This window comes from Lontra canadensis, unplaced genomic scaffold (assembly GCF_010015895.1).
Source record: "Lontra canadensis isolate GAN:19392208 unplaced genomic scaffold, GSC_riverotter_1.0 scaffold109, whole genome shotgun sequence".
In the NCBI taxonomy this organism is placed as follows: Eukaryota; Metazoa; Chordata; class Mammalia; order Carnivora; family Mustelidae; genus Lontra; species Lontra canadensis.
In genome coordinates, this window is record NW_022631103.1 from 3,681,814 (window position 1) to 3,706,357 (window position 24,544).

At 46.2% G+C, this 24,544-nt stretch overlaps 1 protein-coding gene, 1 non-coding gene and 1 pseudogene across 2 annotated transcripts; 2 read left to right on the top strand and 1 right to left on the bottom strand.

Annotated features, from left to right (window-relative positions):
- Positions 1 to 285: 285 nt before the first annotated feature.
- On the bottom strand, positions 286 to 3,004 carry JUN (Jun proto-oncogene, AP-1 transcription factor subunit). The gene has a single exon (XM_032839730.1). The coding sequence runs from the start codon at positions 2,057 to 2,059 to the stop codon at positions 1,055 to 1,057; it is 1,005 nt and encodes a 334-aa protein (XP_032695621.1). The 5' UTR covers positions 2,060 to 3,004; the 3' UTR covers positions 286 to 1,054.
- Positions 3,005 to 3,095: 91 nt separating this feature from the next.
- Positions 3,096 to 24,544, top strand: part of LOC116856375 — a 40,567-nt pseudogene continuing 19,118 nt past the window's right edge.
- On the top strand, positions 20,111 to 20,217 carry LOC116856427. The gene has a single exon (XR_004380581.1). It is a non-coding gene; the product is annotated as a U6 spliceosomal RNA (small nuclear RNA).

Genomic DNA, 24,544 nt, shown 5'->3' on the forward strand with positions numbered 1-24,544 from the left:
AAATGGACTTCCCAGGGGACTGTCTGTCCCTCTTCACCACAACCTCCCTTCCCTCAGCCTTCAGAAGGACCACACTATCCTCTGTAAGCAACCCTACATAGATTGTTGGGGGAGGGAAGAGGGTAAGTTGACAAAGAGCATCAGCTACAGTTATCTCAAGTCCAGTAGAGAACAGTTTTCACTGCTTGATAGTAAGAAGCACTGAGAGTGATGTGAGTTGACTTTCCACTCTTTCAACTTCACCTAGATAGGTAATCCATAGATGATGCAGAAAAGAGGTTGTGGGAGGGGTACTTTTCCAATAGTTTATTGCATTTTCTTAAATATCCTTTCTGGAATTTTCAGGAACAAAACATAAAAAAATTATATACTTTATTACAAATGGTAAACTCAGAGTGCTCCAAATCTCTTATTTACAAACAACACTGGGCAGGACACCCAAACAAACAAACATGAAATAACTTACAAAGGCATGAAGCTGTTTATTGACAGTAATCAGCTTTCATCAAATTAAAAAATATATATATGTACATACACAGTTAAGGAAGGCAGGCCAGAAAGAGTTCATCTGCAGGCTCAGCCTCGCTCTCACAAACCTCCCTCCCGCCTCCCCTCCCCCAACCCTCCCCCCCTTTGTGTTCTTAAGGAGTACTACAGAAGCAATCTACAGTCTCTATTGCAGTTTGGAACCCCTCCCCCTCCCCCCTTTAATACTGAATGAGATCGAATGTTAGGTCCATGCAGTTCTTGGTCAATGTTAAAGAAAAGTCTAACGTTCTGTTCGTGCGGGGACAGCCCGTCCGCAAAGCCGGGCAGCCCGCAGGCAGCCGCTCCCTGGCCCCATGCCAAGGGAGGGCGCGCCAAGTCCTTCCCACTCGTGCACACTGGGGGCGCCGTCAGGACGCCGCCCAGTCCAACTTGGATACCCTTGGCTTTAGTCCTTGGACACTTCTTTTCTCTCTCTCTCTCGCTCTCTCAACTTGTCAAGTTCTCAAGTCTGTCTCTCTGTGTAATTTTTTTTCTCTGTTACCCCTTAGCCCCCGACAGTCTCTCTTCAAAACGTTTGCAACTGCTGCGTTAGCATGAGTTGGCACCCACTGTTAACGTGGTTCATGACCTTCTGTTTAAGCTGTGCCACCTGTTCCCTGAGCATGTTGGCCGTGGACGCCAGCTCCGAGTTCTGCGCTTTCAAGGTTTTCACTTTTTCCTCCAGCCGGGCGATCCTCTCCAGCTTCCTTTTCCGGCACTTGGAGGCAGCTATGCGGTTCCTCATGCGCTTCCTCTCTGCCTTGATCCTCTCCTGCGACTCCATGTCGATGGGGGACAGGGGCGGCGTTTCCCCGGGCATCTCGGGCACCGTCTGCGGCTCCTCCTTCAAGGCCTGCAGCCGCGGGTGCTGCACGGGGAGCTGTTGGGGCAGGTGGTGCGGCGGCTGCGGGGGCTGCTGCTGCTGCTGGGGCTGCGCGGGAAAGGCCAGGCCGGCCGCGCCGTAGGAGGGCGCCCCGCCGCCACTGCTCAGCGCGCCCGGGTTGAAGTTGCTGAGGTTGGCGTAGACCGGCGGCTCGCTGTGCAGGCTGGCACTGAAGCCGCCGCTGCCGCTGCCACCCGCCGCCGAAGCCACCGCCGGAGCCACCATGCCCGCCCCGCTGACCGGCTGAGCCGCCGACGTGACGCTGGGCAGCGTGTTCTGGCTGTGCAGTTCGGCCAGGGCGCGCACGAAACCCTCGGCGAAGCCCTCCTGTTCGTCTGTCACGTTCTTGGGGCACAGGAACTGCGTGGGGGTCGGCGTGGTGGTGATGTGCCCGTTGCTGGACTGGATTATCAGGCGCTCCAGCTCGGGCGAGGCCAGCTTGAGCAGCCCAACGTCGGGCGAGGTGAGGAGGTCGGAGTTCTTGGCCCGGAGGTGCGGCTTCAGGCTGCCCACCGGGTCGGCCAGGTTCAGGGTCATGCTCTGTTTCAGGATCTTGGGGTTACTGTAGCCGTAGGCGCCGCTCTCGGACTGGAGGAACGAGGCGTTCAGGGCATCGTCGTAGAAGGTCGTTTCCATCTTTGCAGTCATAGAACAGTCCGTCACTTCACGTGGGGTTAGTTTGGGCTGCGCGCAGAAGTTTCGGGGCCGCAACAGCGCGCTGGCGAGCGGGGGACACCCGCGCCTCCCGGGGCCCTGGGCAAGGAAAGTTTCTCGAGAGGCGCGCGCACCCGCCGGCTGTCCTCCCCCCTGCGCCCTGCTCACCAGCTCGCTCCCCAGGCACTCAGGGTTCAGGTGCCGCCCGCACTCTTGTCAGCTCGCGCGCGCTGCCCGGCTTTGAAAAGTCGCGGTCACTCACGGAGCGCTCTCGGGCGCAGCGGTTCCTGGGAGCCCGCGGACGAATACGCTTCCCGGCGACAGCGGCCTTCCCGGCGGCGGCAGTCAGCGCCGATCCCGCTGTGGCAGGCCGGCGGCGGGTCTCCGCCGCCCCGACGCCGACGACTGTCCCCTCCTCCGCTGCGAGGGGGAGGCGGCGCCTGGCAGCCGCGGCTCGCGCTCGCCCAAGTTCAGCAACCGGTGCGAGAGAAGCTGAGCGCACGTCCCTCCTCGGTCTTCTCTCTCCGCCGCCTTCTCGTCTTCACCGCCGCCGCCACAGCTTCACGCGCAGCAAAGCTTTGCAAAAGTTCGCTCCGGGACCCGGGCCACTTGTCCCCTGTCCTCCTGGCCAGGAAAGTTCTTGGCCGCTGCAGCCGCTCTCCGGACTTCCCGGACGGACTGCCGCCTCGCTCCGCGCTGTCAGCAGCTCCCGGGCAGCGGGTCTCTCCTCCTGGGGGCGGCTGGAGAAGGGGCTCTCCGGACGCTCCCCAAAACACCAGCCCCGGAGCCACAGGCGTTAGCTCTGGGCAATTGGTGAGAAAACAGAAAAGAAAATAGGATTTGCAGCTCGGACTCCACTGCCGTCTTGCCTGCCTGTGTCCGCCTGTCTCCCTGAGTCCGCGCACCTCCACTCCCGCCTCGGTGGTTCAGCCACACTCCGTGCAACTCTGAGCCCTTATCCAGCCGGAGCTCAACACTTATCTGCTACCAGTCAACCCCTAAAAATAGCCCATGATGTCACCCCAAGGCCTTCCCATTGGCTCGCGTCGCTCTCAAGGGGGCGGGCCCGCCCGTCGCCATGGAGACCCCACCCTAGAAGATTCTTCTCTAGACCCGCGGAGGCTCACGGGATGAGGTAATGCTCCGCTGCCCTCCTACAGTTGGGCCCTTCTTTCTCCTCCTCTCCCCCTCCCCCTCCCGCGCGATTCGCGCGGGGCTCTTTCCCCTCCCCTCCTCCGCGCGTCTTTCCCGGCCCGCCTGGTGCATTGTGGGCTGACGTCTTGGGGTTTGTCTAGTGACGGTGGCTACAGCGAGTCGGGTGAACGCGGGCTTTCGCAGCCTCTGACCGAGGCGGGCTCAAGTTCAGGGCTTGGGCGGGAATGCAGGGGACTCAGGCACCCGGAAGGCTCGGAAACCGGGCCAGGTGTCTGGGACTGAGAGCGCTGGGTGTGGGGTATTTCCCCACTTGGGGTGCTCGCTATCATCCACCGGCACTTCGCCGCCTTGCGGGGCCGGAGTCTGTTCGCTCGGGTGTGTGCCCCCCCGCACTTCCGGGGGGCGGGAGCACCGCCCTTAAGGTGGCTCTTTTAAGTCCCCTGTGGGGGCGAGTGAAAGTGGGCTTAAGTTTAGGGGCGGTCTCGGGAGAGCGGGCCCCCCACGTTGAGGACGCTGCAAAGTTTGTCTCCTGGTCAAGTTCACGAGCGATCGTCCGCGCTGCTGTTTGGCTGAGCCTAGAAGCCAAGTGATTTGCATTGCTCGAAACTCGGTGCTCAGCTAAGTCTGCGTTGCACCCCCACTGCACCCTCCAGACCATGGGAGAAAGGGTGCGAGGGCTCAGTTTTGCCTTGATGGGGAAGTTTTTCTATGGGGGGTAGAATTAGGGGGCAACTCAGCTTCCAGTTGTGAATGCGCGTTTAGGGAATCCGAAACTTGGGGAACCCCGGTGATCGTCTGCTACCCGCCCCCGCACAACATGCAACCATAGTTCACAAACACACGCGCGGGCGCGCGCGCGCACACACACACACACACACACACACCCCCCACACCACACCACACCTCCCGTCCTGATTTGTTTACAGGAAAACAAGTCCGAGAGCGTCAGATAACTCAGAAAAAAGTCACGCAGCGAGTCAGGGGTAGCGACCAGGATTTAAGATCTCTCCGCTCCTGGCCAGGTGGTGGGCCCATATCCTGGGCAGCCTCTAGGAAGCGCTAGACACATATAAGTGGTTCTTTTTCTGCGGTTATTTTATCCTCCTCCTACCCCGCAGCCCTTAGGGACAAAAGTGTATGGCGGAAGGAATATCCAAATCGGGGATCGTGGGTTCTCGCGTGCCCAGCGCTGCCACGGTGTGAAGTGAGAATTGCCGAACTTCTCTTGAATTCCTTCAGGTCTGCAAGTGGGGCCGGTGAGACCCACCTCACTGGGCTGAGCTAGTGGAACATCGTCGCCTCCAGGGCCAGGAGGTGGTTGCCGCACAGCCCCCTTTCCTACCCTCCCTCGGAGTTTCCCAGAACCTCGATGAAATGACAGAATATGAGTGTGACTTGGCAGAACCAGGTGTCCTTACCCCTGTGAGGAGCGGTGAGGGGAGGAAGGTGAAGGAGGAAAGGGTCAGAAGTCAGCACTTTCCCGGACCTCCTGTTGAAGACTGGGGTTTGAAGTCAGACTTGCTGCAATTTGTGTTCTCAGATTCTAATTTTGGCTTTTCAGCTTCTGAACTTAGGGGGAATTCAGCCTTGGGTTTATAGCCCGGAGCTTTACGGTATTTGTGGCTTTGAGAGTTCAGATTCAAGGGCCCAACAGCTGCTGGTGTCAGAAATCCTGACAACTTTTCTCCTCCCCACGCACTCACCTCTCCTTCCCTCCTGCAGCAGAGGGAAACTGAGCAGCTCCTGTGAGCCAGGCACTGAGCTGCCGTGCGGGGATAGAGTGATGACAATACCCAGTTATTTTCCTTGAGGAGGGAACATTCTCTATTCTGTTGCCCTGAATCATTTTCTTTTGTAATCATGGAGCTGACATTCTTAATAATTTTTTTATGTTAACGGTAATAAAAATAAATTTCATGTATTAAACACCTACCACCAGCCAGGCATTTACCTGACCTATTTAAATATGCCTTTTCTCCTCACAACCATCTCTAGGTGTGTGTATTTTTATTTGGATCTAACATATGAGGAACTAGGTTCAGAGAGGTTAAGACTCTTGCTCAGATCACACAGCTGGAAATTAACCTCAGGTCTTTGTTCCATTCCCTTGTATCTGTTCTGCTCTGGAAGACTTTCTTGTTAAGTATTAGGTGTCTGTAGGGGAATGGCACTTGGATGGTGGGATAGAACTAATTACCATGTCTGATCCTCTGGAACTCCTTTCAGAGCTCCTGTATTTAGAAACTTTAAGACTTAGGACTTTGTGTGTGTAAGTATATATATATATACACACATCTTTTGCCTAAGGGTTCTGTGTGTTTCTCTCTGCCTTATGTGGTTTAGTAGGCTTATTTTCTCCTTATGTTGAGAAATAGCATATTTTATCCAAAAAATAGCAGATCTGTACATGTTAACACCCCTGCTTGGAAACCTTCATGGCTTTCCCTTATGACGAGGAAAGAGTTCAGAGACCTTTGCTCGAGAGAGGGGACTCCTTTCCTACGCTCACTCCTGCTCTCCTGCTTCCATTCTCACTTCCAGAATCAGTCAGGAAAGGCTGGGCTATGCTGCTCTAACAAACAAACCAGACATCTCAGTGGCTTACCCCAGGGAAGTTTATTTGTTGTTCATGCTACATGTCCCCGCTCAAGGTCTGCAGGGGAGTTCTGCTCACCATGGACACTTGAGGACTTGGACTGAAGAAGGCTTCATCTTCACACGTACTTCTCATTATTGTCTTGGCTGGAGGAGACAAGGCAGCAGACCATTCACTGGCTCTCGAAGCATCCACCTGAAAGTGACACACTGAGTTTTTGCTCGGGTATCACTGGTCAAAGCAAGTCATGTGGCTACCGCCCAATTTTAAATCTCTGCAATTCTGCCGAGTATCTTAAAGGGAGAGAGCCAGGACTATTTGGAGAACAACACTAATGACTCTAGCAGTCTCTTTTCTGCTCACCAAATGTTTGGCTTACTGTCTTCCCACAGACAGAATTTTCTCATTCTTTCCTCAGGGGGGACAATCCTAAAGATTTATCAAGTCACAGTGTGTCAAGCTCACTTTCCAGGTTCTGGGTGATTCGTAGTAGACTCTGTATCAGCTCCAGATGTGACCTTTTTTTCTAAATGCAAGACGTCTCTCCTGTGTACCCTCAAGATGGACCAGTGGAACGGAGGCAGGCTAACTGCTGTGGGCACGCTGTTTGGAAAATGAAGGAATGGGAAACCACAGTAGACACCAGTCCACTAAGCAGACACGTTGAGGATACCCCCCCTTCCAATCCAACACCCTGATTAGACACTGATTCTATCCCCTTGGGGTAGCTGCCTTATCCACTGCTTTCTGTGACCTGTGGCTTTGCTCTCTGAGAAAGTCTTCCTTTTCTATATCTGAAGAGGGCATAGGGAAATATATTTTAAAATATGCCTTTAAAAATTGGGGGAGGTGCAGAGTGATATGAAGTCTCGAATAAGGTCTCCTTTAATCCAGGCTGATGTGCTTTTGGCGGTATAACTCTCACAAAAATGTAGGCTTCTTATCTGTTTAATTCCAGGTGTTCCATGAGCTAATAGCCACAGCTGATTCTTTCCCGGACCTACTTCCATGTTTTGCTGTATATCTTTGTTTTCTTGCTTTCTTGCCTGCTGGTATCTCTCTCTCATTCATTGTCCCTCACTTGTCCTCTCTCTCCTGACTTGGTTTTGTGCGCTTTGGGCTTTCTGGGCTTTGGTGGGAGAATGATACTTCTCCTCCCTTTTCCAAAGCCATTTTGTTCAATTACGAACATATGCTGGGTAATATCTTCATTTATCCAGAAGTTATAACAATAGGTTTGAGGCCATACCCTTGACTTGAGACGTACTTCAAGGCAAGGCTGATTTTAATTGACTTTTTTTTTTTTTTTTTGGCTGAAAACATGCCATAATTTTATATTTTACTGGTTGAAACTGAGAAACAGTAACCTCTTTGAACCCTACAAATCTTTGAATTTATAGATTGTCCCTACTTGAATTTCTGTTTACAAACTGGGCAAATCTTCTCTGAGCTCATCTCTTTTTTGTAGTAAGTTTCCAAATGTATCCAACAGCTACCAACACAAGCTATTAACATTCTGTTTTACAGTCTCTTGGTTTAGTTCCTTAGGTTCCTCATATGTTCCTCATATGTCTTCTGCATTATCACAGGTAATATGCTCACCAAATAGATCACCATCCTTTTAGCTTCGAATAAGTGTTCTTAGTTATTGCCTTCTAAATGAATGTTTACTTTTATTTGTTGTTGTTATTACATGACCGTGTATCTCGGTTCTAATTTTTAGATCAGTCAGGATGGGCTAGGTTTGCCACCATGTTGAACAATTCTAAAATCTCAGTGGTTTGGAGCACCTGGGTGGCTCAGTCAGTTAAGCCTCCAACTCTTGATTTCAGTTCAAGTCATGATCTCAGGGTTGGGAGATCAAGCCCCTGTGAGGTTGAGCCCTGTGTCAAGCCTGGTGTGAAGCCCCATGTGGAACCTCATGTTGAGCCTCATGTTGGGCTCCATGCTCAATGGGGAGTCTGGTTTTCTCACTCTTTCTCTTTCTTCTTCTGTCCTTCCCTCTGATTGTGTTCTCTCTCTCGCTCTTAAAAAATAAATAAATAAGCAAAATCTTTAAAATCTCATTGGCTTAACAAAAAAACCTTGTTTCTGGCTCATACTCCATGTTCAAGGTCAGAAGGCTTCTGCTCAATGTACTCATTTAGAGGCTGAATCTGAAGAAGGTTTCTTCTTGATAAATGCCTCCATAATCCTCCCAATCACTTCAACAGAGGAAAGAAAGCACGATGATTTCACATTGGAAATGAAGGTCCCTCCCAGAAATGACACACATTATTTGCATGTCCATATTATTGGCCAAAAACAAGTTACATGACCCTGTTTTACTTAAAGGGTGCAAGAAAATGCAATCCTACCATGTGTCTGGAAGTCAAGAGCTGGAAATGCACAACCACGTGTAGCCTAGGTTACGCCATGGTAGCAATCCAAAAATCTTACATGATGACAACCAAAGAATTATTTTTCATTCATACTGTGTGTGCATTATGAGTTGGTTGTGTCTCTGTTTCACACAATATCATCATTTCTCTAGGAACCTTTCTGAAACATTGCTGATTGCCATGGCAAAGAGAAAAGAGCGCAGTACTTAAAGCTTCTGCTGAGAGCAGTTTGCATTGTCAAGCCTGACGTCAGTGGAGTTGGGCAGCAAGTATTTGCGAAGAGTAATTCAGTCTAACATACCCTGAACTACACAGGGTCTCAGCTACCCTAAACTTTTTCAATTCCTCTAATGTTTTTATGTCTTTCCATTTCATTTTATCCTTAATCAAAATGCCACCTAGAAAACTCCTACTTCCCCCTCAAGACCCTGCTCCAGTAATTGTTCCCTCTGAAGCTTTCTGTTACCCCCTCTCCCACCCTGCACTCAAATAGTTATTATTTTCTTTGGCTCTCACCCTACTGGGTACACCCCTGAAGCAGAGAATGTCTATCATGTAGATGTCTTCTTACATTCCTGACTCCAAATCCAGGAACTGTGTCTAATTCATTTAATAAAGTATCAAATTATTATTAATAAAGTATTAAATTAAATTATTTTTATTTTTTTCTAATTAATTTTTGTATCTCTGATGCTTAATGCAGTGCCTGGCATGTGGGAGGTTAGGAGGTGCTCAGTAAATACCTATCAGTGAATTTTTTTAAAAGTAGCCTTTTCTATAGTGGAATAAGGGGATATTTTAATAGATGGTAATAATACTTGTTTTAATACATAAAAATTGGGACATATCAAACTCCCCTGCTGAAACCTCCTTAAGTGCCTCCTACTGGATTTGGGATGACATCCAAATTCTTAACATTGCCTTTAAGATCTCCCCTTATCTGGGCTATACCACCTTTCCAACTATTTTGTAGCCATACTGGGTGTGACTCTATCAGTCAAGGTAGCCTGGGTTCTATTACAGTAAAAAAACAAACAAAAATCTTGGTGACTTAAGACAAAAAAAAAAAAAAAAATTTCTTGCTCCTACTCCATATCCATCAAGGGTTGGCAGGGCCTCTGATCACATTGCCTGCTCTGGGACCCAGCCTAATGTAGCACCTACTTTCAGGAACATTACAGGTCTCGTGGTAGACAGAAAGAAGCTTTGAAGGGTCTTGGCCAGGCAGTTAAATTCCTTTGCCAGAGAATGTACCAGGTCACTTCTCGAAATTCACTGGTTAAAACTAGTCTCATGCCCACTCCCCCATCCCCCTTAACCCTCCACCCCTAGCCACTGGGAGACCAGGAAGTACAATCCTATTGGCCTGGAAGGCAGAGAGCTATCCATACTTGGTGACCAGCCCTAATGACAGCCACACTGGACTTCTTCAGTTCCTCAAACAAGATAAACTATTTCTTGCCTAAGAACCTTTATATTAGCCCTCCCGCTTCTTCCCTGTTGTTTGGTCAATTTCTATTTCCTTTGGATGTTGGCTTTAATGACACTTGAAGAGGCTTTCTTTCATACTGCACCCTTCCCCCATCTAAATTACATTCCCCTCTTATACTTTCTTGTAAGTCTGTTTTCTCTTTATAGCGGTTGGGAACTCAGGAATGTAATAAATAACACTCTTTCCCTCTTGAGCTCAGAACCAGCTGGAAGTTAGGAGTCAGATGAATGGAGATCACAGTGTTATTCTGATAGAGGAGAGATCGCAGGGCTTGGCAGGCACAACGAGTTTCCCAGCACTTTACTCGGAATTAAACTTATCTGCGGGTCCCTGGCGGAGGTGGGCACTTGCAAGCCACTTCCAGATAGACAGTGTATGTGTACATTCTGTGGACAAATTCATTCTGAAAAGACAGAGCAGTGGCTGGGGTGGGCATTCTGGGTCTTTCTTCTGACTTCAGCAATCAGATAACCCACACCTTTCTCATGGGAAGGAAATAAGGGATGGAGAAAGTGGGCAAGAAATTACTCTAGCAAATATCCCCTCATGGAAAGCTGAAGCCAGGGAACCGGAGATTTCTTTGTAACAACTGAATTTACCTAAATGGGTTATTCCATATTTCTTTATGTGTTATTTTAAGATCTGTTTTACCTAAAAGAGGCAGGATAGGCATTCCTTGTCTTCACCAAACCCACAGCATTTAGTATGGTGCTTGGCACAGAGGGTGCTCTTTAAATCTTTGTCATATGTCAGAGCCCCTGTGGAGGTCCTTCTCTTGGATCAACTCTCCGCAAAATTCGTTCTTATGTGCTTGAGACTGGTTTCCAATTTTGGAATGTTTCACTCTCTTCCTCACCCTCCACCTGCTTTTTTCTTTTTTTTCTCCCCAGATTGTCAGCTTGGAAATATGCATTCATGTCACAATTGGAGTAAGGAGGCAGAAGTGAAGAAAATTGAAATACAAGTAAGTGAACTGAGTCATTGGAGATCATGCACAGACTAGGTTTTGATCAAGGAGGAATGTGTAATGGCTGTGCACACCATCATCCTTCTTGTGACTTAACCTCAGCATTCAGAACTTCCACAAAACTTTTGGGATCATAAAGCGGAAGTCATCTTCAAGTCCTACCCCTTTCTCAGTGCAGGAATCCCTTTGGCAGCATCTTCACTTGCTTACATACTTCTGGTGATATTCAGGGCTGGGCAGTGGTAATTCTGCTGAATGCTGCTGGTTGGACCCCATTGGGAACACTGTGGGCATGAAACTGGGGAAGGCACTTTTGGCCAAACAGAGCTCAGAGAGGGTCAGTCAAATGGTGAGAAGCCCCAAATTATGTCCCATGGAGAAGAGTTGAAGGAACGGGGCATATTTTTTTTTTTTTTTTTTTTTACCCAGAGGGGAGAATAAGTGACCATGAGAGCATAATAGAGGTCTTCAAGTAGTTGTGCAAATGTCTCATGGGAAGGTTGACTTAGTCTGTAACTTTGTAGGTCAGAATGAGGGCAATGGTTAGAGGTTAGAGAGAAAAACTCTGCAATATTTAAAGGAGAAATTTCTGAAGTCATAGTTAATTATCAATGGGATAGTTGCCTTAAAAGTGGAATTAAAGGGACGCCTGGGTGGCTCAGTGGGTTAAAGCCTCTGCCTTCGGCTCAGGTCATGATCCCAGGGTCCTGGGATCGAGCCCTGCATCAGACTCTCTGCTTAGCAGGGAGCCTACTTCCTTCTCTCTCTCCGCCTGTCTCTCTGCCTACTTGTGATCTCCGTCTGTCAAATAAATAAATGAAATCTTTAAAAAAAATGGAATTGAAGGCCATCCATTCAATACAAATTTGTTGTCTACTCTGTGCCAGATGCTATGCTGGCTTAGTTTATGATAATTCCTACAGAGCACATAGTAGCTTGTAGTAATCATCACTTTATTTTCAAGTTCATAAAAACTACCTCTAAGTATTCTCTTTAAGAATTTGGCTGGAGGTTGGTCACCAACGTTAGTGGCTTATCAGTTCTGGAATTGACCCTTTATTCACAAAATCTGAAAGTCTGAGATGATGTTTTCTTAGGTCTGGTGGTAGTTAGATGGATAGTCTTCTGTCAAGACAACAAGAGTTTTCGGTACTCATAAACTAGAGTTATCTGCACTTGGGATCACTTAAAATACTCTCTATACTCTGATGGGTGACAAACACTTGTGGCAGAAAAACTGCAAAGTATCCACCAAACTCCTTTTCCTCCTGTGTGCACAAGCTGAACTACAGTTCCCGGCCTCCTTTGTAATTAGGAGCAGCCACGTGGCTGAGTTTTAGCCAATGCAGAGGGGGTGAAGGGAATGTGTGCTAGGTACAGGCCTGGCTCTGAAAACCATCTCTCCCCATCTCCTGGTTAAGTGTAAGGGACATAGAGAAGGACAGAGACAGAGATGGAAGGAGCCTCTGTCTCTGAATGAGCACATGGGAGATTGGACACTGACCAGGAGTATTTGCATTCGACTTGGCCTGAATGGGAAATCAGCTGTATTGTGTCAAACCACCGAGATTCGAGAGTATATGTGTTAAAGTTGCTAGCATCTTCTTCTTCCAACTAGTGCTGCAGGATCTGCTTGGTGGGAGAATAAATGGGAAACTGAAGTTAGGGGCTTTGTTCTGCCCTTTCCTGTTTGAAGAGAATTAGTGAGGGAGGCAGAAGTAAAGGACATAGCACTAAAATTACATACTGATGCTTCCTGTTGGTAATATTTTCTTCCCATATAATTTATAAACTTAACGAGACATGTGACTGTGTCCTACATCTTCTTCTATATTTAATCTTTCGCTGGATATTTATTGAGAAGTGCCAGGTAGCTTGGGGATTTCAGAAGAAATATAGATAGCACATTTTGTTAACTGTATTATTTATTTATTCAACAATTGTGGAGCATTTACCATGGGCCAGGCACTGGTAAATGTTAGCGATCAAAAGCGGCAGTACCTGCCCGCAAGCTGGGGGATAACAAGGGAAATAGGTAATATGGGGGCAAGACGAGTCCAGTATGATGATGCTATGAGAAGGGGCGCAGGATGTTCTGGGCTCACACAGAAGAGACATCTGACAAAGGTAGCGGCGAGAGACTTGTCCTCTAAGGAGGTGATGAATAAATTGAAACGTGAAGGCTGAGGAGGAGTAGCTAGGGGGAGAGGAGTCAGTGGGGAGAGAAAGAGCCTTGTAGGATGAGGGAATGCATGAACGAAGGTCTGACTATGGGGCATGACTATGGGACACGTTTGGAGGGACTGAAAGGTAACCTGGAAAGGGAGAATGGAGAGGATGAGCATGGGAGGAGGGACTTGTAATAAATGTATGCACACACGTAATAAATGCATACAGAAGGCCTGTACTCTAGGTGTATACATTTACCTAGGAGGACATATGGCTGATAACCCATCAAGATATCAACAGTTGTGATGTTTGGGTAATTTCCATTTTCCTCCTTGTGTTTCTCTTTTTGTTTTAAAACTTCCTACTATACACATGTATTATATGTGTAATAAAAAAAAAAGTAAATGTTCTTTCTCATTAGTTGTAACTGTTCCTGCTGTCCCTCACTGGATCCTCACGGTGGTTCTCTGAGCAGACAGAGGTCCAGAGCTGATACCCAGGGAAGCTGGAATTAGCTTTCCTAAGTTCCTGTTCACTCTACTTTCTCTCCTTTGCACCTGCCTTCCCTGCAGTTTTCTAGGTAGTTATGATGGCTTTTCTTGGTAACAGTGACATGGGTGCCATGTTGCGTGTCTGTGTGTTGGTAGCTGGCAACTTGGTGAAAATGGGTCAACGTTCTCATGATCCTGACCTACCTAAGAACCTTCCCACATACAGAGGATGTCCTCAACCTACTGGACAACATCATTAGACTTGCTTTTTTCTGTGATACCATCAGGTTCCTTGCCTAGTGATTTGGCAGTAAGGGAGAAAGCTACTGATAATTTTAAAAAGTGAAGTTAGGGAGGAGATTGTTTTCCCATTATTCTGTCAACCCATGTCTTGATTGATGAGCATGTTGTTGCTTGGCCAGACCAGTGGATGATGAATATTTACAATGAACATCCAAACACTTGAAAGTCTTAAAACACTGTATTAACATTCTCTAAATTAGGTTGTGGTAACAAACCACCTCCCAAATCTCAGTCTTCGAACAAATAAGTTTATTTCTTGTGCATGCTACATTTCAGTCATGATTTTTTTCTTTTCTTTTTTTTTATAATGTTATGTTAGTCACCATATAGTACATCATTAGTTTTTGGTGTAGCATTTCATGATTCATTGCTTGCATATAATACCCAGAGCTCCATGTAATACATACCCTCCTTAATGTCCATCACTGGGCTCATCCATCCCCCCAACCCCCTCCCCTCTAAAACCCTCTGTTTGTTGCTCGGAGTCTGCAGTCTCTCATGGTTTGGCTCCGACTCTGATTCTCCACCCCCCTTCATTTTTCCCTTCCTTCTCCCAATGTCCTCCATGTTTTCTTTATGCTCCACAAGTGAATGAAACCATATGATAATTGACTCTCGCTGCTTGACTTACTTCACTCAGCATAATGTCCTCCAGTCCCGTCCACGTTGATGCGAAAGCTGGGTACTCATGTTTTCTGATGGCTGTGTAATATTCCATTTTCATCATGACTGAGGTCTTAGCTCTTTCTCTGAAACTCAGGCTGAAGTGGTAGCCCCCTATCTGAAATATTGCTGCCGTGTGTCCCAGAGGGGAGAGAGAGGTAACACCACTAGATAGCTCTAAAATTTTGCGCACTTGTCACTTCCACTCATATCTGATTGGCTAGAGTGAGTCCCATGACTTGACAGGGAAGAGTGGCAAATATTTCCACGAACACCAATGGAAATAGGTAAAATAGATTATGGTATATTTAAACCATGGAATATCATGCAGCTAATGAAAAAGTGAGGGAAATGCTCTTAAAAAGTTGAGTTGACCTGGGTACTTGGGTGGCTTTGTTGCTCAGGTGTCTGCCTCAGGCTCAGGTCATGATCTCAGGGTTCTCCCTGCTGAGTAGAGAGTCTGTTTCTCCTGCTCCCTCTGTGCTCTCTCTCTGTCTCACTCTTGCTCTCTCTTTTTTTCTCTAACAAATAAATGAGTAAAATCTTAAAAAAAAAAAAAAAGGAAGTAAAAGGATGAGTTGACCTAAAGAAAAACCTATGATACTACCTTACATGAAGAAAGCAAGCCAAGAGTAATGTGTAAAGCATTGCCACATTTTGCCATACATTAAAAACAAAAACAAAAACAAAAAACAACCTATGCCTGAGATATTTGTTTGCATGAGAATATAAGAAGAAGAGCTAACGTTTAATGAGTGTCTACATCATAGGCTCATCACTTTGCTAAGTGCTTTTTACATGCATTTGCTCAGTTAATCCTTGGAATATCCAAAGAAAGGAATAGAAAGTTCCCTATGAAATGATGACCGTCAGCTACTTTCATTGGGGGTGGGATAAAGAGAGTGTACTTATATTTAAAAGCGTATGATTTCTGTACATTTTTCCTGGTCACAATAGGTGGATTAATTGGCTTTTGTCATGAAACAAACGACCACAAAATCAGAGTGCTATCTAAGGTTAAGTATTATTTTTCCTGCCTATGGGTCTGCAGGTTAGTTGAGGGGGCTTACACTTCCTAAGGTCCGGGTGGGTGGTCTCTTCTCCCCACTGCACAGGGCTCCCTGGCGGTTTTTGGAGTAGTGATGCCGGCTTCTCCTGGAACTGCTGATCTGAGTACCATACCACATGTGTTTGTATGCACCCCGAAGAGTTAGGGTGGGGGACCCAATGCAGGGCCGCTTGATGTGTCGCATTCTGGAAGGCATCCTGGAGAGGCAGGTCCTACCAGGGATCTGTTCTTCTCATGGCGGAGGTTGGGGCAAATGGAAACATGGGAAGCCTTTTCAGACCAAGGCTTGGAACCAGTATACTCTCCTTTTTGCCCACTTTCTGTTAGCTGAAGCAAGCCACATGGCTAAGTCCAATATCACTGGAGCTGGGAGGTCATGGAGGATATGGAAGGAGATAGTGAATGTGTGCTGTATAGTCATCTATGACAATCCACATTCATTGCTTTGTTAGTTATAAAAATAACAATAAAGTGAGGAAAAGAGAATACTGAGCCAGGATGGTTTAAATTGTGTTCAATATATTACAAAGTTGCATTAAGCATTTCTTAAGAATACAAACTCCATATTTACAATTATAATGAGCTTAGTGATGGTCACATGGATGTTTAATTAACCAGGGTACTCATTGCCTAAAAGGGCAGGTAGGCGTTTACACCAGCTTGGCTTATACGGCCTGTGCTGTGATGTTCTAAGCATAATTCAGGGACTTTAATGGCCCTCTGTATGCATCTCTGCTAATTGTGTGGCCATCTGCAGTGCAAGGAGCTTAAATCATGAAATCATAGATTCTTAGAGCAGGAAGGGCTCTGGTGCCCATGGTAGGCAGGTGCCTTCTAACTTACACGGACAGCTGCTTTTGCCAATTATAGTTATTCTTGATTGGGTGTGTCTCACATTGCTGGAAAGTGGTTATGGAAATCAAAATTCCTTCATTTAGCCAGTGGGGACGGTGAACCTCCCAGCTGTCACTTACCTGAGTGACACATTAAATTAGTGGCTAAGATGGGATTGAAACCCAGGTGTCTAGAAGGGGGCCAGGGCCTTTTACTTTTCTCTCTGTGTAACACAAACATCAAATGTGTGGATCATTTGGGAATATTCACTAGGCCCTGAAACTTCCATTACTCTCTTTAAAATATATATTGTCTTCTTTCTCTGTTGCTTCCTTTGTCTTGTGAGAACCCAAGCATTTCTTATACCAACGACCTGAATCCTGCAAAGAAAACACCAGTTGGCACAGACACTGAAATAAAGAGTGCCACGTTAAATTCCTGAAGACACTGGCCAGGGAATCACGCCTATTTTAATTTCCTTTCTATTCAAGCTAATTTAGACAATATCTGCTGATCTAGCTCATGGGAATCAACTGCATAAAGAAAATATTTTATTAAGGGCTTTGTAAGGGCTAAGAGTTGTATTCCTCAATTTTCAGAGATTTACCCACCGCTTTTTCATTTTGTTATGTCCACTTACAGATCTAAAATTAATTTTCTTGATATTTTTCTTTAAAGAGATTTACTTTCTTAAAACCTAAAGATATTTTTGTAGGAGAAGATGTCTTACAATTTTAAGCTGATAACAAATATTACTTGCCAGAAACATTTAGACCACTGTAAAAATAAATGCATGGTCATTAAAATAGATAGATTTGTCCATGTACCACTGAAAGTATTCTCTTACTCTACAGAAGGTAGGTGTTCTCCACTGATATAGTAGAAAAGTATGGGCTTTGGAATCAGGAAAACATGGGTTCAAATCTCAATGCATTTCCTTCCCAGTATAATGATTTTGGGTAACTTCCTTAAATTGTTGAACATCAGTTTCTTGTCTACAAAATGAAATGACAACAGCTATTTCATAGAGTGTGTGTGTGTGTGTGTGTGTGTGTTCATGTTCAGAAAGCATCAAATGTCATTCCTGGCTCAGAGTAAGTGTTCAAAAAATTTAGCTACCTTCTTTCTCTCATTACCCCCCCCCCCCCAATGGCATTTATGGACCCTGTTTTTGGATAAAGGAATGATCTGTGGGCAGAATTAATTGTTCCTTGAATAACTTGCTGATCAGCGGCTTACCATATATCTAGAAAATGTGCTAAATGTTGTGGGTACGGTGAAATCTGGGTGAATGGACTTGAAGACTTGGATTCCAGTACTATTACATCACCTTTGGATAAGTCACTAAACGTCTCTGAGCCTCAGTTCCCTCGTCTGAAGGTGATAATTGCCATTTCCCCATATTTCTTGGAACTTGGGTAAGGAATGGCATAGTAGCAGGTGGAAAAGCCATTGATGCACTGCTACAGGCATTTCTGCTACAATGTGACATGGAAGTCCCTGCAAAGCTTGGTGTTCTGCAGAGTTGCACATTAAAAAATAACAGAAATGAGATTGAGGCAGACCACTGAAAACCTGTGCAATATCCTAACCATAACGCTAAGATAAAACTCTAAGCATCCTAATAGAAATAATAGAACTAAAAAGACCCGTTAAATTTTGATGAAATAAATACACACACACACACACGATAGCAAATATAGGACTCGACTTTAAAACTGGCGAAGCTTGCTTGATGGAAGGCATAAGGGAGAAATGAGGCTGCTGAGTTATGGAGGGGAGGGCAGGGGCTTGAAGACAGTGGAGGGGGGCACACTGAGCAATAAGCTCTTTTAAGAAAGGCAGTGTAGGCAGACAGCCCAGCAGGAGGATGGGGGGTGAACGAGCACAATGCCCAGTCCCCCAGTTCTGTATGCCTCTGAGGTGATTGCATTTCCCTGAGTAGGACAGTTTCTGTTCCTCTGCTGTTCCTCAGTGGAACAAAATTCTAACATCCTGAGAAAAATAAGTGTGAAAGAAGGAGGCTCTTATTCCTCTTGTGATCCATCTTAGTGTGTCTTCAAGTCACATGTGTCACAGTATTGTGTAGTAGAGCAGGGCGGCCACATAGGCTGATGTGGAGAGTGAGAGGTTCAGTTCTCAACCACGAGCTTGCCCTTGTCCCGGGCTTCATGAGCTGAACAAGCAGAGACTCCCAGGGGCAGAAGACACTCAGTGCCTTCCCTCCGTTTCCCGTTTGACTGGGTTGCAACCCCTCCTCTCCTTGGTTCCAGGGTTCCTCTTCCTCACTAGTCTGTGTCTTCTAGGGAGAGAGGGCTTTGTCATAGTTACTGGTGTGCTCTGAGGGCCTCCACAGGGGCCCTGGAGGAGAACGCTTGCATTACAGCTGAACCCCCTTTCCTAGCAGGGAAGGGCCCTGGGCTCTCCTGAGAGCATTCGAAGCAATGGACCACCTTGAGATGAGGATGCAGGCACTCTGCCAGGACAGGGACACTGTCTCATTCAGCTCTATCTCCAGCATCTCTGTTGCTCCCAAGTGAGGCAGGGACTCCTCAGTGGGTCCCAGCCCTACTTTACCGACAGGAGAGCATGAAGGGGCTAGTGGCATGTCTTCCTCCTCAGTCCTCCTTCTTCCCTCCCTTCCTCACCCTGCCCTCCCTTCATTTCATTCTTCTGACAAATACTGATTGAGGACTTATCCCATATCACACATTATACACGGTCCTGGGAATGAAGTGATGGGCAAGAAAAGACATGGAATCTGCCCTCATGGTGCTTCTATGTCACCTAGAGGTTAAGCCCTTAACCTCTGGAGCCAGATCGTCTGGCTCTGATATCCGGTTCTGTCCTTGACGCACTATATGCATTTGGTCAAGTTCCTCTCTCTGAATCTGTCTCCTCATCTATAAAATAAGGATCACAAGGGAATCTGTTTCAGAGGGATGTTATGGATAGTAAATGATTCGATGATTACTGAACCCAGTAAGTGTCCTGTAAATGTCAACTGTAATCACTAGTCTTATAGTGGCTATATAGAGTTAATAAATAAATTAATATGAAATCACAATAAGCAGCATGTGTTAGGAGTGAAAAAAAGCCAGGTGGGATTTGCCTGTGATCTGGAACTATGTTTTCCCTGTGGGGTACCTAGCAGGGTATTGGACGTTACCTGACGGGGAGTCGGGAGACAATTGAGCTACTGACCTAGAAGATCTCCAAACACTTCTGGCTTTAAGGAAGTAAAATGGAAGATCTTCTTAAAGGGGATGATTCAAAAGGGCCTTTCTAAAGAGGGACTAAAATATAAAGATATAAATGTTGACCCTGGGAGAGGAGAGTGGTTTGGGAAGGGCATTCTGGGAAAAGGAAAAGGCAGGGAAGAGCCATCACCAGTGATCAGCAAATTGAGGACTTTTTCTACGGGCTCTGCACTAGGTCAATTCTGTTAAAAGATCTTCCTTTCTTCATGGGTCAGTTAAAGAGTCTACTGTAGGAGGTGGAATCTCTGTTGTGGCTTTTAAGCACTGGACACGGGACATTGGAGAGTGGGGAGATGGGGCAGAGAGAGAGGGAGGGAAAGAGAACCCCAGTCAGACTCCCTGCTGAGTGGGGACCCCCCCCTTCCGCACTGAGTGGGGAACTCCCCCTACCCAGCATGGGCGGGGCTCAATCCCAGGTCCCTGAGATCAAGATCTGAGCCAAAACCAAAGAGTCGGTTGCATAAATGACTAAGCCACCCAGATGCCTCTGGTATTATCCATATCTTGAAGATTCTGGAACTCCATGTCTTTTCAGGCTCTTACTATGGCTCCCTCTACACTGACATGTCTGTTGGATGGTTGTTGTACTTCCCAGACTACCCTTGAGCAAAATAAAGAAAGGAAATACAATGAACATGCATTTCCACATTCCAAATTCACACCCAGGGCTCACCTCAGCAGCACATATACTTAAATTGGAACAATACAGAGGAGATCAGCTTGGCCCTTGAACAAGGATGATGTGCAAATTTGTGAAGCATTCCATATAATAAGCAAACAAACAAACAAATTCACTCCCAATCCCTAAGTTTCAAACAGTATGTGTAACTAGCCACATACAGCTTGGGTAACCTGGGTCATGTCATCTCATTTGCCTGTTCATTCACGAATCCCCGTTCAGCAAATACTGATTGAGCAAGAAGTACGTGCTAGCATGACAGGTTAGATGGGTCACTTGGGGCCTCGGCTTCTCCACCAATTGCATGAAGGCCTGGGCCAGATCACTGCCTCTTCACTGCAGTGTTGACTCCCAACCTCCATTTTATTAAACAAATTAGAGTGGATTCAAGGTTATCCCTTTAATAGCTTCAGCTTACACCCCAGGATACTGAAAAGCTGTCTCTAGTGGGAGAGAAAACAGTGGAGTGACAGCTAGCAGCTGGAAATGTTTATTATTATTAGCCCATAAATTGTTTTCTCTGCCTAGGCTGTTAGGCTATGTGAGTTTTACCTGTCCAAGACGCCATGGGAAGGGTTGAGAACTGCTGGACTTGGTGTTCTCTGAGACCCTTCCTGGTTTTGACATTCTCTGAGTCCTATTATTATTTCTGTTTTTCCTTTGCTCTTTCATTTTTTTTTAAAAGATTTTATTTATTTATTCAACAGAAAGAGATCACAAGTAGGCAGAGAGACAGGCAGAAAGAGGGGGAGGTGGGGGAAGTAGGCTCCCTGTTGAGCAGAGAGCCCGATGTGGGGCTCGATCCCAGGACCCTGGGGTCATGACCTGAGCTGAAGGCAGAAGCTTTAACCCACTGAGCCACCCAGGGGCCCCAACTTTGCTCTTTCATTTAACACCAATTCACATGCGTGTTTCCAAGAATCCACGTGGCTCTCAGGGATTATGCTTCAGTTTTGCTTGTAGTTTCCCTATAGATTCCTCCCTCTTGATTTACTCTGTTTTACAGTCCTTTTCAGAACCTTCATTTCAGTGAATCCTGAGTGTGTGCGTGTGTTTGTGTGTGTGTGTCCCCACACTCAAAGTCTTTAAATCTCTGGTAGCAAGTAGGCACTTAGTAACTGTTGGACAAATTAGCGAATTCTTTTTATTTTTTTAAAGATTTTATTTATTTATTTGACAGAGAGAGATCACAAGTAGGCAGAGAGGCAGACAAAGAGAGAGGGGGGGAAGCAGGCTCCCTGCTGAGCAGGAGCCCAGTTATGGGACTCAATCCCAGGACCCTGAGATCATGACCTGAGCCGAAGGCAGAGGCTTAAACCACTGAGCCACCCAGGGTCCCCAAATTAGCAAATTCTTTTTTTTTTTTTTTAGATTATTTACTTATTTATTTGACAGACAGAGATCTCAAGTAGGTGGAGAGGCAGGCAGAGAGAGAAGAGGAAGCAGGCTCCCCACTGAGCAGAGAGCCCGATGTGGCGCTCAATCCCAGGACCCAGAGATCATGACCTGAGCCAAAGGCAGAGCCACCCAGGCATCCCAAATTAGCGAATTCTTAATGATTATCAAGAACCTTACTATATGCTTACCTACACATAACCACCTTTGGATTTTTTAACTTCTATTTTAAGGGTATTAATTCTGAAGATGGAATGGCTAGATACAAAGATATAAGCAGGTTTTGTGCTTTTATTACCAACTGCCAGATTGCCGTGGTGCTTTTGTTTTACATAAGTGGTGGTATTGCTGATAATGCTAGTGGTAATTATTTGTAACATTATCTTAAATGTTCAAATCAAGGGGTACCTTCTCTCCCTTTTTATTCTAGGTATCAGTATGCTTTGCATTCCAAACTCCAATAGTTTCCCTAAAGCCAGTCAGATCGGTGCTGCCTGCTCTGACTTTAGCCAGAGAAGAATGGGGCTGCTCCAGCACTAGGTACAAGCAATGTTTATGGCCACCCTTTGCCACTTCAGTACCAGCCCAGTTTGGAGATTTCCATGGTGATGATGGTGATGGTAGAAGTAACTGTAAGAACCGTGTGAAAATATTATTAGCCGCATATTATAGACAAGGAGACAAAGACTCAGAGAGGGGACACAGCGTGCCTTCAGACTCATGGCTAGGAAATAGCAAAGACAGGATTTACTTCTGGTTCCATCAGACTCCAAGCCTGTCTCTTTCCTCTAAACCGTACTACACCACTCCCCAAGTGGACGCTTAAGGTCAGGAGCCCCATGGGACCAGCAGGTCTGTCAAGTTCTGCAGGACCGAGCTGTTTATCGTTGCAGAGGACACTCATCACTGTGCTAATTACATTAATTGCTGCCCACTCTGGGGCTAGGTGGGTGGCTAACACTACCTAGCAACATGGTAATGATGCCTGGGCCTGCCTTTCCGCGTGAAAACATCTGACTGCCTCCCCCCCTCCCCCTCATTTAAACTTCTTCCCATGGTGGCCAGAGATAGTAATTGTAGGTTCTATGGGTTGGAAGTTAGTGACTCTCCACCTTGTAGGGGAAAGGTCAAGACTCCGAACTTTGTCCTCTATCAACGTCAGCTGATCAAGTGTCAGCTGACACTTGATTTAAGGGATCTTTGTAATTCTCATGATAGCTCAGAAGTAGGTATTATATTATTGCTGTTTTGTTTATAGGGGAACCCACTCACCTCTTTGGGATCACATAGGCAGGAAGGGCTGGAAACTAGGTTAGAACTCAGGACCGTTGGAGGACAAAGTGAGTTTTCACTCATTTTCCCTAAACCACAGCACCCCTCGACAGGAGTCTTTTGCCTCCTGATGCTCTAAACTGAATTACCAGAGTAGTTGAGTCTGCATTTCTGGAGAAGAAGCAGGACACTGGGAATCGGTGTTTTCAGGAGTCCTCTATTGCCGAGGGATGAATATTTGACATTTCAACCTTTCTACTACCACCCCTTCCCTGAGCTTCTCAAGGAAATGGTAACAGAGCGTTCCAGTTGACTTTTTAAGAAGTAATCTGAAGACTACATCCTTGTACTTCCTGGGAATGGACAAGATGGCTTTGGCAGCTCATCATAATTGGGCAAATGACTTAACTTCCCCAGAGACCCAGATAACAGAGGTTAATTTAGGAAGCAATTGACTTTGGAATGTTGTGTATGCATGCACTGTATGGGTGTGTCCATATCCGTATATGTACGTATACATGTCAATAAATGTGTGTGCGCACGTGCGCATGTGCACACCTATGTGCGTTCTTCAAGAAGTCTTGCAGTACTGGTCTGCTTAGATAAGTTGGTGCTTTTCTTGCCTACCGCCTATCTGTAAATGAGGTTTAAAAATATATTTTACTGGGGCGCCTGGGTGGCTCAGTGGGTTAAAGCCTCTGCCTTCAGCTCAGGTCATGGTCCCAGTGTCCTGGGATCGAGCCCCGCATCGGGCTCTCTGCTCAGCATGGAACCTGCCTCCTCCTCTCTCTCTCTGCCTGCCTCTCTGCCTACTTGTGATCTCTATCTGTCAAATAAATAAATAAAATCTTAAAAGAAAAAATATATATATATTTTACTAAAGTTCAAAACAATGGTGTTATGTAATAACACAGAGTTGTGGGTAAGATATGAGGAAGTAGACCAGCACTGAATCTTGGCTCTGCCACCTACTAGCTGTTGTGACTTGGGCAAGTCACTGAACCTCTCTGGGCATCCATTTTCTCATTCCTAAAAATAGAGACAATAACAGTTCTGACCTCATGGGGCTGTTGTAAGTCAGGGACATTTTTGAGGGCAGGGACTATGTCGATAATCTTCTCTGCACCCAGCCAGAATGAGGTTTGGAAAGAATAGGCTTTGGACTTAGACAATCTCTCGACTCTGATTCCAGCACTCCCATATTGACTGTGTGACATTGGAGAAATTACTTAACTTCTCTGGGCTTCAGATTCCTCCCGTGAATAGAGGCTCCAACCTCAGACCATTACTGGAACTTTTCAAGCACATTCTACCTTTGGGTCTTTCATACTTGCAGTTCCCTCCCCCTCCAAGTATCCGCAGACTTCAATCTCCCCTCCTCAGGCCTCTGCCTACCTGTCACTTTATCAGGAAGGCCCTCCTTAATGACCCTCATGACATGGCACCCCCAGTCTCTCCCAATCCCCCATTTGACTGTCCTTCTCACTTCTCAGTGAAATAGTATATATTTATGTATTTAATTTTATTGTCTCTCTCCTCCTGCCCCCAGTAGAATATTAAGCTTTATAAGAATAGATTTTGTTTTGATCCCCCCCCTTTTTTTAATTGAATGACAGCTGACATACAATGTTATATTAGTGTCAGGTGTAGAACCTAGCAAATCCACAGGTACACATATCATGACATATTCACCAGGATACGTGTTGTTGCTGTCACCGTACAATGTTATTACCATACGATCTCTTTCTGCTGT